The following is a 15067-nucleotide window of genomic DNA, read 5'->3' on the forward strand; positions in this document are numbered from 1 at the left end:
TTATTGAAGTGATCGAGTCTTTACAGGCGTTAGATGAACTGGCGTTGGCCAAACACGATCTGTAAAAAAAAGTTTATTTTTTTTAATACAGATTGCAATTGTTTTTTTATTTTGTTAGTATTTTGTTATGTTTTTTTATTTTGTTAGTATAAAGTTTTATTACGTTTAATATTTTTTTATTTTGTTAATTTATAATTACCTAAAAAATCTAGAAATGGTTATGTCAGTATTGAGTGTGTCTGTGTTCTGTCATACAGGTATTGGTGGATTTTTGGTGGTCTTTCTCCTTGAATAAAAAATTGGGGTAAGTATAATTAACATAATTGGGGAATTGTGGATATTGGGTGAAATGACCCCCTAAATAGGAATGGTAGGATGGTTAATAGGGTTAGTGACATGGGTGATGGACTCTAGATTGTAAGGACACGTTGATCCAGATTGGAGTCGGGAAGGAATTTTTTCCCCTGAAATGGGGCAATTGGCCGGAGCCTCATGGGGTTTTTTGCCTTCCCCTGGATTGTAGGGTTATAGGTTGGACTTGATGGACTGATGTCTCCATCCGACCTCATCTACTATGTCACTATGAAGGCTTGATATGAGGCCTACCAAACCAATGTGACCCAAATACGTTATATCAGTATGCTATCGGTTACCACATGCATAGTCGGGGTTAATATACAAACTTATGGCCAAGTCGGTCTATAGTTAGACAAGAACACTATGGAGCTATGGTAAGGCATCTACTGAAGCGTGGCCACGGCATGCTGGGAGTTAATAACCTACACAGACGTTACTTTACCTCCCCATCTGGATTTCGGAAACCTACACCATGTTCTGGTTTAAACTCCCAAACACGTGTCCTTTAACCAGATAAACAGGTTCAGAAGAGAACAGGATATCCGCGCCCCGCCAATAACGTGCTATTTACGGCAGACATTTAGCAAATTTCATCCATACAGCTCAAAATCCTCAGGAATTGTTCCAAAAATATCAAAGGTTCCGTATTAAACCGACAATATCAGGCAAACTAGTTACAGCCACAGACGGTACAAGTGAATGTTTTTGAAACATTGTAGCTGTGTGTTTGATGCCAGGCGCCCCCTGCTGGTACTACTATCTACTCAAATTCTGCCCCACATGTTTACATTTTGGAATGACTTTCACGACTGGTTTCATGTCTCTCGGCTTCTTAGGGTGTCCCTGTGTGATGTTCTGCAAAAAATGATGCCCTAAGTATCAGGGGCCGCCCTAATTTTTTTTAGGTTTTAAGATTTGGAGACTTACCGTTGTCCAGCATTAGATGTAGGGGGGTGTCGTACATCTTCAGGAACTGTTCTGGCGTCAACAGATCTTTACACTGAAGAAGGTGTAAGATGGAGGTCTGAGGTATGACCAGCTCTGGGATCTTCTCAAACACTGAGTGGGGGATGTTTTTGGAGCCCTGGACAAGTAAATTCAGCAATAAATTAGAATAATTGGATAGACTGACCAATAGAGGACAGTACTAATATGTGCAGATTATGGTGCATTATAGGGCCAGTTGCAGACGACACGGGTTGCACATGGGGATGTCGCCGTGCGCTGCCCGTGCACATGAATAAGAGCCATGGAAGCAAGTGCCGCAAAATAATACATGTTCTATCTGATGCCACACGGACTGTCGGCCTGAACACCGGACTGTAAAATTCATGGTGTGTAAGAACGGGTCAGTGCTATCCATGAAATACACCAATAGTTCACTGTTCCGCACCACGGTCCTCTGCAAGGGGCTAAGACTGAGGAACTGCAAAATAAAATCATTCCAGTTGCAATCTCGGAGACTTTTGTTGATACTTTGTCTTCATATTTTCCTTCCTTTGCCACTTTATGATATTTGCAGCCCGTTCTCCCCATTCACTGACCTTGGGGTATTTGGTGAGATGTTTCCCAATCTTCAGCACCTTGGTGATACACTCGCTGACGATTCCCTCTGTGGCCTCCTCGCTGAATTTCTCTCCCAAATACTGACCAGGAACATCCAAGACTTTGTAGCTCCACTGACTGAACAGGCGGCTGGGGATGTTGTGAGAGATCACTATCATTTTGGGGTCCAATATTAGCGCCCTGAAGGGAAAAAAATAGAAAATGTAGTCAAAATGCAAAAAGTTCTTATAAGGTTGGCATGTTGGAGTCGCTATAAACGGTCAGATGTCCTATAGTTACTAATAGTAGCTGTGAGATCTCTCAGAAATTGTGCCCAAACTTAAAAAAAACAAAAAAACTTTAAAATGGAAAAAAAAAATTGTGGCCAACCAAGGTACCGACAACCTGAAACTTTCAATTTTTCAACATGTCTGCCAATCATAAGAGAGCAAAGTGATCCCGAGCTCTGTGTCGCTATTGGGCCCAGTTGTCTTCGCGTTATTGAAGGTGTTCAACATAAAATATGGCAACCGTCCTCCATAGACAGCGCCACGTCCGTATGGGTTGTGTCTCATATTATAGGTGAATATGCCTGATCTGCAATACCAGACACAACCTTCAGACAGGTGTGGCACTGTTTCCATAAGAAGGCAGCCATGTTATTCTAATTCTGCACAACCCCATCAAGTAGGCTTGAGAATAAGTCCAGGTTCGGAGACGATTTACTGACCTGTCCCCTTGTTTCTTCATTCGCTGAAGGTCCCAGATCACACAGTAGAGGACGTCTCCACTAGACTGAGATAAAAGGATATGTTAGGAAGACTTGTCAGTAATTCCAGTCCTGGGGGGGGGTTCAGGTAATCATAGAGTAGGTCCTATCATGTTCCATGACATCTGATGGAAGGCACTTGGATCGGACGTCACTCTGATGTCACACCTGATGTCACTCTGATGTCACTCTAATATCACTCTGATGTCACACTTGATTTCACTCTAATATCACTCTGATATCACACCTGATGTCACTATGATGTCACACCTGATGTCACACTTGATTTCACTCTGATGTCACACCTGATGTCACTCCTATATCACTCTGATGTCACACCTGATGTCACTCTAATATCACCCTGATGTCACTCTGATGTCACACTTGATGTCACTCTGATATCACTCTGATGTCACTCTGATGTCACACCTGATGTCACTCTAATATCACTGATGTCACACTTGATGTCACTCTGATGTCACTCTTATGTCACACCTGATGTCACTCTGATGTCACACTTGATGTCACTCTGATATCACTCTGATGTCACACCTGATGTCACACCTGATGTCACACTTGATGTCACTCTGATGTCACACCTGATGTCACTCTGATATCACACCTGATGTCACACTTGATGTCACTCTGATGTCACACTTGATGTCACTCTGATGTCACACCTGATGTCACTCTGATATCACACCTGATGTCACACTTGATGTCACTCTGATATCACACCTGATGTCACTCTGATGTCACTCTGATGTCACACTTGATGTCACTCTGATGTCACACCTGATGTCACTCTGATGTCACACCTGATGTCACTCTAATATCACTCTGATGTCACATCTGTCACACCTGATGTCACTCTGATGTCACACCTGATGTCACTCTGATGTCATCGGAGTGCAATCCACTAAAAAAAATGTCAGCTCTCCCCCTGGGTTGGACACTTGGTCGGACATGAATCATTGACATTATGGTGGACAAGCTCATAGTGGGTAATAGATAATGACATACATAGAATAAAGGGGGCCTCGTCACAAATAACAATCTGACCCTTCCAATATGGCGCCCGGTTTTACCATAAAACATATTTGCCAACCTTTCGATGTTTCCAGGAGACTGGGTTCACAAAGGCGCCATATAATCTGTGTATACCTGCCTCATAGAGCGCCCATGTCACATATCGCTAACAGCTGGAACCTTCTGCCAGACTCAATAAATTTGTTCACACTTTCGGGGTGCTGAGAGGTCACCCCAGACATAGAGTGGGTAAGTATAAGGACAGATTATTCCATCAACAGCAAATTGAATGGAACCAACCAGGCCCGGGCTCCTATACTGTGCGCTGTAGTATATACTCCCCTTTATACCTCTAGGCAGTGAACGGTGTACGTGGGGTACAGGAGCAGGAGGCCGGTCACATTCTCACCCTGGTTATATCGCTGGAATTGCTGCTCCCAGTATTCTGTAGAACATAGAACAAAACCAGTAACAGCCATGGACACCAACATCAATTCCAAAAACACGGGGTCCAGGACTTGTTCCCCACCATCTCTATGGGGAGGTCTTGGTGCACCCTCTTTGGTACTGATAGTGTAGGTCCTTGAGGCCTCCAGCAGACATATAACATTGCCCTTAAAGGGATTGTCCAAGTGTGATAGGTCGATAGGATAACTGGAGGCTACGACTGGCTGGTGCACTTCGGGCATGTCAGGACCAGGACGGACCACCAGAGCACCACCATTAGTGTCACAGATGGGTAAACTGACCCTATTACTCAGGGTAGACCTGGTTCCAACTCAATAGTTGGGTCATCTACTAGAAGACAACCTTGGAATTGTCCTTTGGCCAGTATTACAAGAAAAAGTTACATGTCTAAGAAATAGTCGGCGTCCAACACTAGTTCTAATTGTATATGATCATCTCAATAGGGGAGCGATGGGCCTGCACCAAAATATTCACAAATATCTGATACAATAAACCCAATGCAATACTTATCATTTACCTCCAAGGTCTCTCTTATCAGCCAGATTTGGGGAAATCTTAGACACGAAGATCAACCGGTGCAGAAGGGATTTCTAGATAAAAAGACATAGAATTAGAATTAAAGCAAAAGGACGGAATGTCCCGAGAGATTGAAATCGTATCCATCATTGTGTCTGTGATAGTAACTGGGACGTCAAAGACAAAAAAATACTGTCTAAAAAGATGCAAAATATATTAGAAATTTAAAAAAAATATTATTAAAAAAATAATAGAAAAATACAACGGCAATACCTATGATCACCACCAGATGGCACAAACACTACATGCACATAGTCAGAGCAGGTTACAGAAGGTCCCCGGAGGAAGGGGGATGGGGGGGTTAGAGGACCCTCATTATTAAATCCTAGAAAGGCTATAACAAGCACAAGACTGACCACGTCCTCCCGGGCGCTCAGGACCATCCTCTTGTTGAGCTGCTGATGAAAGAAACTCGTCCCTGTTTTTTCCGGAGTCGTTTCTGACTTCCATGAGGGCGCTCTCGCCTTCCCGGCCTCCATGTTAAGAAGCGAGTGAACAAAAAAAGTAATAAAAAAAAATCTCCTTTCTCAAAAAGAAGCAAAGACCGATCCGATTTTATCTTTGAAACAAAAAAAAAGTAGAACTAGTCAAATGTAATATTCCGAAAACATATTAGAAATTGCAAAAAAAGTTAAAAATATCTACAAAAATTTGCTTAGAAAGTAAAAAGTGTAAGTCAGGCCCATGTGTGAGAGTGCAGTGAAGTGTTCAGCTACGTCCTGATTATTTACGTTTGTGGTAGCTCGGATACGGCGCCTTTGTCTGGCTTGTTGGTATTTGGTGTTGACTCCCAGCCAGATTTCTGTTGCCCAGTAACTCAGGAACGATCAGTAATTCGCTGCGTTCCTGCCACCCTGCACTGATTTTTTTGCATTTGCACAAAAATAAATCAATAAAATAATGTACTAAACTAAAAAATACCAAAAATACTTTGTACTTTTATCTTTTTGGGGATATTGAGTTATTAAGCGAAGTGGTCGGCCACGCGGGGGCGGAGGAGGCCGTACACAAATCCTCCAAGTGTGATCGCATACCGGTGCCTGCCTATCCCTGGAGGGGTGCAGTGTAAGATAACAGGGTGCACTAACCCTTTAGGTCCCGCATTAAGCTTATAGGGAATGCTGGGAGTTGTAGTTGTCAACAGTGACAGGTTAGAGACTGTAACAAAGTAAACACAGCTCATGTTTAGGACACTTAGAATTTAATTCAGAAAAAAAGAACAAATAGAAATATAGATACAAAAACAGTCAAGAAAAATAATTCTTTGCATAGAAGTTCATAGTAAAAACACCTGACGAAGTTTTCGTACTCGCCTCTTCCCAGGCCTGTACAGCAGGAGACATTAATGCCGTACGTTACAGCATTAATAAATACACTTTAGATTGAACTCTCGCAGGTCACATGGGCAATGCCCCGGCCCACAAACCACCCTGGTGGCAGCCATTTTTACTTTCTCATCTGATTTTTTTTCTATTTTATTTCGATTTTTTTTTTTTTTTAAAGATTATTTTGACGCAATAAAAATGCAGAATATTATAGAATATGTGCATTGTTTTACCGCAGTGGTCCTGTAGGCGGCGCTGTCGTCAGAATGTTTAGAATTAGTCAGTGACGTTTTTAATTTGCTTTAAAAACAATTATAATAAACCTTCCCACAGTTTGTCCTGCCAATTGGACCACGAGTGGGTGGAGTTTATAGGCCTAAATGTGGGAGTGGCTATGTGGTTTGGAGGTGTGGCTAAACTAATGGGTTGGGCTTAAAATGTCTATATACAGTGCTTAATAAATACCAGGATGGAGGGCCGTCCCAATTATTTGATAAAATGGCTGCCACCATTGTGAATTACATATATTACATTTCCCATATATATTTATATAAAATTATAGAATTCCATAAAACCTGTTCGGGGATAATCCCACTGGATTCAGTGCAAACAGCGAGCGCCCTGAGGTGGATTAAAGTGCGACACTACAGACATGGCCGGGGTTGGGAGATAAATCCTTCATGAACTAATATCTGCTACAGACACGCAGAAAATTCCTTTAATCCAGAGGTTGCAGATTACGGGGCAGCCGTGTAATCTATCGGATTATTAGCAATGAGCTATGAAATATGGGAACGTCTTACACTTCAGTGCCAGACTCTCTCCATGTAACGTTACGGCCTGTAGATACTTCAGCGTTACCTGAGATTATTATGTCGGACCCTTCTATACAGTCACTTAAAGGGTATGGAGATAGTCGCAAATTATTAGATTACTTTTATAGATCTAACAGAAGAACGAAAAATTTCTGCATTCATTTTGACCATTTGTGTATATACCTCTATCTATATACATGTATATAGCTCCTGTGTAGATCTACGTGCTTCTATGGTAACAGACTACAAACAAACCCCCCTGTAATAGAATCCAAAAGTCTCATATTTCATTCTAATTTACATTCATGAAGTTGTCAACGAGTTGTGGGGGATAAAAAGGAGAGTAACCCCGGGATCAGACTACATGGGGTTTGATTGTAGAATGTGACCATGGAGGCGGGTCTATAGAGAAGCCGCATACCCACAACTGTAGCAAGTTTTTCATCAATACTTTCAATTTTTAAATTTTGATACATTGTAACAATACCAATGTGGTTGTACCACTAGACAGGCCCTTTAAGTGTTCCGATTACATCAATTTCGAGGTTTTCTTGGCTCAGACAAGCCCATGATGAACTCACATCTTGTAATATCAAACACCTGCATAAAACGCATCGTTGTAACCGACAGTATCTGCTCCGTGTATATAGGACAGGGTATATATATGACACTATATGTGAATATTCTTCGTCTCAGTAGTTTTCTCCATAACTATCTTACACTATATCCCTGGATCGGGCCTACACCGCGTATCCTCCCGTATGATAACAATGTGGGATGTAGCCTGGAATATCGCAAAATAAAAATTTTAAAATATTTTTGTATTTCAAGTCACAGAAATATTTCAACAAAAGTCCTTCATATGTTTGTGGGGAGCCAGCGCTAGATAATGGTGTGCGTGATAAAATGGGGGTGTCGCTATACGAGCCCATGGAGTCTAAGGGGTTACAAAGGCCCCTCTGACCCCTTGGAAGACATCAGTATTAGACATGGCACATGGTCGGTTTGGGCCCTGTTACGAATGCGTCAGGGTCCGGGACTGTCCTGTGACACCTTTGCTACTTATAGGAAATCGTTAATTGGGGAGAACCCTGAAATCTTTGCCATTATTGATGGACATTACAATTGTAAGATCCTCCCTACTGGTCATGGGGGGGGGGGTAGCAAACCAAGTGCTATAAGGTGCTATAAGGGTAAAAGTCTCCTGACTACCTTTGCACTCAATGGACAGAAGACAGAGGAGCTCAATGGTGGAATCCATTACTGACACCACTACTATGAGCCTATGTGATATTTTTGAGACAGGACCTTCAGTCTTCAAGGGGTCAGAATAATTGGGTCTACTAGTCCATTGTAGTGTCTTGTACAGCTCCAGCCATGTCACACGGGATTAGGAGGCCCCTGCTGACACGAAACATGGAGACCTGCTCGATTATCAAAGGCCTTCTCCTCAAAGCTCCGACTCATCAAACCCTCTTTATGGCACTTCGAAACATTGTGAAGGATAAAGGTGTTTGATGTGATTTTTTTTAACAGTGTTTTATACAATCTGGTGATACGCAAAGATTTTCGGCTACCCATTGGCACGCCAATAATTTGGCCTGGAGACCCATGAGACGCACGAGGAGTCCTTAGAAGCTGGACTCAGGCACAGTTTTCTTCCTGCCAAGGGAGGACGTTTGGTATTTCATTCTTTGCAAAGTACTTGAAGGCGACTTCTCGGCAGCCACCTGTCTGGTGGGTTGATGCGGCGCGCTCCCATTCCTGTACAGGGAAGCCGACCTCTTCATAGTCCACTCTGCTTTGGTCTGGACATTAGTTGAGCTATGCGCCCGTCTGATGTCCAGTTTTGACTTCTCATTGGAGAAATCCTCTTTCTGTTTTCTTGGTATTGTACCACTAGTCCTCCCGTCAGCCATGACAACCCCATTAGATAGAGAAGTCCTTGAGATGCCATTATGGAGCTCTGATGGAGTAGGGGTCACATAACTCGTCTGTCTCCTTGGCTCTTTCTTCAATACATTTGTCCTTAACTTGGTTGCCTTCCCATCTGACTCTCCTTCGGTGGGTTTAGTCTTATCTCCAACTTTTGTAAGGTGTTTTTGGTTTTGGTCTCCATTTTGTCCTGGAGAAGCTCTGACTTTATTATTTACACTCAATGGGCCATCACTACTTGGTTTCCGCTCTTTGCTTTGAGGCTGTGCAGGCCCATCGTCCTTTCCAACTTGCCCAGTACTATCCTGATGGGTAAGTTTCTCTTTTGGTTTACCCCTTAAGGTGTCCGTCTTTGAAGACGAAGACAAGGCTTTGGACTGTCCACTTGTAGAGCTGGGTATGATGGCGCCATGGCTATTGGATTGACCCAAGTTTGGGGGGTTTCCATTGGCTGACTTTTCTGCGTTCTTCATCATGGGCACAATGGACTCATTAGTGTACTTTGGTCGTCTTCCCGATTCCAAGTATTCCACCAGTTCACGAGTCTCAGGCTTTGACCTGTCCTTAGATCCAAATGACCATCGAAGAGGCATTGCCTTACTGATGCTCAACTTCAGCCTAGAAGCCGAAGGCAGCCTCATACTTGCACTGCGACCTTTCGCTCCTCGGACAAAAGACTTCGACCCTACAAATAAATGGGATCATTTAGAAACATGAAACTATCAAGTCCAGGAGACATCTCTATAGATTTATCTGGAATGTTCATACCTTTCTCCATGTTCATTTCCTTCTCCAGAAAGATGGGCGAGTCTGGAATTTTCGGCAGTGGGGTGCAGCTAGTGGTTGCCCGAGACACTGGGCTTCCTTTTTTGCTTCCATTCAACCTCAAAGCCCAGTGATCAGACATGGCCGAACTTGTGGAACCTAAAGGCACATCCAAAAATTAATACATCACTTTCCAGGTGACTCAGCAAAGTTACACCATAAAACGTCTGTCTTCTCCAGTATACAGATTGTCAACTGCTTGGCGTTGTCTAGCATGGCCATTTTGGAAGTATCTATTACACATACAGTTTATGATAAGGGATAGACAGAACTTGTCTCGCCCAGTATAGCTCCTCCATGAAGAGACAACCAACCAACCAACAACAATCCCCTTCCTCATCGCAACCAACAACAAGCCATCAAGGAGAGCAAACATGGCTGCCCGCACCTTTCACAGAGCTACTGGCGGACCAGGCTGGAATGGCGTTCCTCTTTTGGTAGAAGAGCAGATAGGCCCCTCGGGTGCAGACGTCGTCCTCAAGAACATGCTCTACATTACTGTCATCGTAGCTGTACCAGCGGGCATCCACCGAGTTCCTGCAGTAGGCTGAGGGCACAAGAGGACATGATGATATATACAGCGCTATATTCTCTGTACCCCACGTTTCAGTGAACCCCTCTGGTGATTTCGGGATGTCTTTCTGACCCACCTGTATAGTGACCTCCTTGTAGGCTTCCATGGTGGTTACAGACGGCGTACAAATCATATAGGACGTCCGGGTTCCCATTCTCCAGCTGGTATGGAGGCTGCTTCCACGATGACCACTGTCCTAAGGAACGTTTGCTCCCTTGGCCCCTCTTAACCACGTGTGGTGCCATGTCCATTCCCTCTAAGGGGTACTTGACTAGGGTAGACAACTTGTTCCTGCGACCACCAACCTGCCGGAACCTCTTAAGGTGGATGATAAGAATATCTGGGAGAGTCCATAGGCTCAGTTTGACTGTACCCTGTTGTAGCACCTTACAGTGTGGGCACCTCCAGGCGTCATCTGGAGCCAACTGTGGAATAAAGGGTTAACACAAGGCGCCAGTTACTAGAATATCTTTGTGCAGTTGCATTGTGCTGTTGTGATTATTAGCACTTTCTAGCACATGGTTGGTTCCTGTGTGAGGTCTCTGTAGGGCGCCCCTTACCTGCTCCTCCTTAGTGTACAGCTGGAAGCATTCGTCCAGGGTGCAGGTCTGCTGCTGGTGCTCCAGTTGTTGGCTCCTCACAGACTCATCGTCCAGGACCACTTCCTCCTGTATATTCCCAAATAATCTTCAAGAGAGTCATATAATGGCGTAAGGAAATCTGTGCCAACACTAGAGCTTGTATAACTGTGTATGAGTGTATATACAGGATATATATACTTGTGCATGCATGTATGTGTGTGTGTGTGTTTGTGCATGCATGTATGCGTGTGTGTGTTTGTGCATGCATGTATGTGTGTATATACAGGATATATATACGTGTGGGTGCATGTATGTGTGTGTGCATGCATGTATTTGTGTGTGCATGCATGTATGCTTGTGTGTGTGCATGCATGTATGTATGCGTGTGTGTGTGCATGTATGTATGTGTGTGCATGTATGTGTGTGTGCATGCATGTATGTGTGTGTGTGTGTGTGCATGCATGTATGTGTGTGTGTGTGTGTGTGCATGTATGTGTGTGTGTGTTTGTGCATGCATGTATGTGTGTGTGTGTGTGTGTGTGTGCAGCAGCAAGGTGAGAGGGGAGTCAACTGGGGAGCCATTAAAGGGATCTCTAAGGGTTGCCCCACTTGTATGCATATGTGTGTACTTTACATATGTGTGTATCTCCAGCCTTACATACCTCTCCTTCATCTTGGGGTCCCATTCTATGGCCAGGGTCACATGAGGGGGGCCTCCAGTCCCACAAAGTTGGAGAGACCTTGTATAATAATAAGAGTATATGGATAACCAGTGACGCGGATGTTAGTATACTTGGCAGCGCTCTGAGCACTTTCACTACTACTTCTTATTACTATTCCTCCCCCCCAGTACATCACTATAACCTTGGCCATTCTTGGCAGCACAACAGCCTCCGCCATAATTCACACTGCAAAACGTCCTTTACGGGACAAAAATATTGCACTACCCAAAAAGCCAGTAGGTGGCGACCACAGAAAGGACCCAACAACATGGCTATCCAATATCATCTGCAGTGTTACACAATGGGATCAGACTGTAAGACTTACCTGCTTACAGATGGGTGCTGGAGGGGCCGCGCATCCTTGGAGGATAAGTAACAGCTGCTCACTGGCGCCCCCACCACTCGGATGTTGAAAATCACCCCTCCGCTCTATAGAGAGAGACCACAGATGTCAATTGTCATTACATACCATTTACTCTTAACCCTGTGTCTGCTGTCTCAGGCCCCCGGTACGTACCGGAAGGTGAGTGTCATTTCTCATCAAATATCGGATCTTTCCCAAGATGCTTTGCTGCAATTGGTCCCAAGACACCGCCTTGTCCTCCCGTAATATCAGCGGAGGTCCGAACCTGGACAAGGAAAGACAAAACATAGGTCCGTCTGATTATCCAGGAGCTTCAGTGCACAAATATATATACTAATGTGCAGAATTATGTATACAGCTCTGGAGTATAATACAGGATAAGTAATGTAATGTATGTACACAGTGACTGCACCAGCAGAATAGTGAGCGCAGCTCTGGAGTATAATACAGGATAAGTAATGTAATGTATGTACACAGTGACTGCACCAGCAGAATAGTGAGCGCAGCTCTGGAGTATAATACAGGATAAGTAATGTAATGTATGTACACAGTGACTGCACCAGCAGAATAGTGAGCGCAGCTCTGGAGTATAATACAGGATAAGTAATGTAATGTATGTACACAGTGACTGCACCAGCAGAATAGTGAGCGCAGCTCTGGAGTATAATACAGGAGAAGTAATGTAATGTATGTACACAGTGACTGCACCAGCAGAATAGTGAGCGCCGCTCTGGAGTATAATACAGGATAAGTAATGTAATGTATGTACACAGTGTCGGCACCAGCAGAATAGTGAGCGCAGCTCTGGGGTATAATACAGGATAAGTAATGTAATGTATGTACACAGTGACTGCATCAGCAGAATAGTGAGCGCAGCTCTGGAGTATAATACAGGATAAGTAATGTAATGTATGTACACAGTGACTGCATCAGCAGAATAGTGAGCGCAGCTCTGGAGTATATTACAGGATAAGTAATATAATGTATGTACACAGTGACTGTACCAGCAGAATAGTGAGCGCAGCTCTGGAGTATATTACAGGATAAGTAATGTAATGTATGTACACAGTGACTGCATCAGCAGAATAGTGAGCGCAGCTCTGGAGTATAATACAGGATAAGTAATGTAATGTATGTACACAGTGACTGCACCAGCAGAATAGTGAGCGCAGCTCTGGAGTATAATACAGGATAAGTAATGTAATGTATGTACACAGTGACTGTACCAGCAGAATAGTGAGCGCAGCTCTGGAGTATAATACAGGATAAGTAATGTAATGTATGTACACAGTGACTGCACCAGCAGAATAGTGAGCGCCGCTCTGGAGTATAATACAGGATAAGTAATGTAATGTATGTACACAGTGACTGCACCAGCAGAATAATGAGCGCCGCTCTGGAGTAGAATACAGGATAAGTAATGTAATGTATGTACACAGTGACTGCACCAGCAGAATAGTGAGCGCAGCTCTGGAGTATAATACAGGAGAAGTAATGTAATGTATGTACACAGTGACTGTACCAGCAGAATAGTGAGCGCAGCTCTGGAGTATAATACAGGATAAGGAATGTAATGTATGTACACAGTGACTGCACCAGCAGAATAGTGAGCGCAGCTCTGGAGTATAATACAGGATAAGTAATGTAATGTATGTACACAGTGACTGTACCAGCAGAATAGTGAGCGCAGCTCTGGAGTATAATACAGGATAAGGAATGTAATGTATGTACACAGTGACTGTACCAGCAGAATAGTGAGCGCAGCTCTGGAGTATAATACAGGATAAGTAATGTAATGTATGCACACAGTGACTGTACCAGCAGAATAGTGAGCGCAGCTCTGGAGTATAATACAGGATAAGTAATGTAATGTATGTACACAGTGACTGTACCAGCAGAATAGTGAGCGCAGCTCTGGAGTATAATACAGGATAAGTAATGTAATGTATGTACACAGTGACTGTACCAGCAGAATAGTGAGCGCAGCTCTGGAGTATAATACAGGATAAGTAATGTAATGTATGTACACAGTGACTGCATCAGCAGAATAGTGAGCGCAGCTCTGGAGTATAATACAGGATAAGGAATGTAATGTATGTACACAGTGACTGTACCAGCAGAATAGTGAGCGCAGCTCTGGAGTATAATACAGGATAAGTAATGTAATGTATGTACACAGTGACTGCACCAGCAGAATAGTGAGCGCAGCTCTGGAGTATAATACAGGATAAGTAATGTAATGTATGTACACAGTGACTGTACCAGCAGAATAGTGAGCGCAGCTCTGGAGTATAATGCAGGATAAGTAATGTAATGTATGTACACAGTGACTGCACCAGCAGAATAGTGAGCGCAGCTCTGGAGTATAATGCAGGATAAGGAATGTAATGTATGTACACAGTGACTGTACCAGCAGAATAGTGAGCGCAGCTCTGGAGTATAATACAGGATAAGTAATGTAATGTATGTACACAGTGACTGCATCAGCAGAATAGTGAGCGCAGCTCTGGAGTATAATACAGGATAAGTAATGTAATGTATGTACACAGTGACTGTACCAGCAGAATAGTGAGCGCAGCTCTGGAGTATAATACAGGATAAGTAATGTAATGTATGTACACAGTGACTGTACCAGCAGAATAGTGAGCGCAGCTCTGGAGTATAATACAGGATAAGTAATGTAATGTATGTACACAGTGACTGCACCAGCAGAATAGTGAGCGCAGCTCTGGAGTATAATACAGGATAAGTAATGTAATGTATGTACACAGTGACTGTACCAGCAGAATAGTGAGCGCAGCTCTGGAGTATAATACAGGATAAGTAATGTAATGTATGTACACAGTGACTGTACCAGCAGAATAGTGAGCGCAGCTCTGGAGTATAATACAGGATAAGTAATGTAATGTATGTACACAGTGACTGTACCAGCAGAATAGTGAGCGCAGCTCTGGAGTATAATACAGGATAAGTAATGTAATGTATGTACACAGTGACTGTACCAGCAGAATAGTGAGCGCAGCTCTGGAGTATAATGCAGGATAAGGAATGTAATGTATGTACACAGTGACTGTACCAGCAGAATAGTGAGCGCAGCTCTGGAGTATAATACAGGATAAGTAATGTAATGTATGTACACAGTGACTGCACCAGCAGAATAGTGAGCGCAGCTCTGGAGTATA

At 43.5% G+C, this 15067-nt stretch overlaps 2 protein-coding genes across 2 annotated transcripts in view; both read right to left on the reverse strand.

Annotated features, from left to right (window-relative positions):
* Nucleotides 1–5223, reverse strand: LOC142209241 (testis-expressed protein 47-like). The gene is made up of 7 exons (XM_075278168.1): nucleotides 5101–5223; nucleotides 4686–4758; nucleotides 4051–4145; nucleotides 2633–2697; nucleotides 1902–2103; nucleotides 1285–1441; nucleotides 1–59 (listed from the first exon to the last, which is right to left on the reverse strand). The coding sequence occupies exons 1-7, from the start codon at nucleotides 5221–5223 to the stop codon at nucleotides 1–3; spliced, it is 774 nt and encodes a 257-aa protein (XP_075134269.1).
* Nucleotides 5224–8515: 3292 nt separating this feature from the next.
* The window catches only part of USP43 (ubiquitin specific peptidase 43), a 38278-nt gene continuing 31726 nt past the window's right edge, over nucleotides 8516–15067 (reverse strand). The window contains exons 8-15 of the mRNA XM_075279320.1: nucleotides 12039–12150; nucleotides 11847–11950; nucleotides 11462–11539; nucleotides 10779–10905; nucleotides 10295–10643; nucleotides 10033–10191; nucleotides 9588–9743; nucleotides 8516–9504 (exon numbers count right to left, since the gene is read on the reverse strand). Coding sequence (XP_075135421.1) covers nucleotides 8516–9504; nucleotides 9588–9743; nucleotides 10033–10191; nucleotides 10295–10643; nucleotides 10779–10905; nucleotides 11462–11539; nucleotides 11847–11950; nucleotides 12039–12150 — 2074 coding nt within the window. The remainder of the gene's footprint in view (nucleotides 9505–9587; nucleotides 9744–10032; nucleotides 10192–10294; nucleotides 10644–10778; nucleotides 10906–11461; nucleotides 11540–11846; nucleotides 11951–12038; nucleotides 12151–15067) is intronic.

This window comes from Leptodactylus fuscus, chromosome 6 (genome assembly GCF_031893055.1).
Source record: "Leptodactylus fuscus isolate aLepFus1 chromosome 6, aLepFus1.hap2, whole genome shotgun sequence".
NCBI lineage: Eukaryota > Metazoa > Chordata > Amphibia > Anura > Leptodactylidae > Leptodactylus > Leptodactylus fuscus.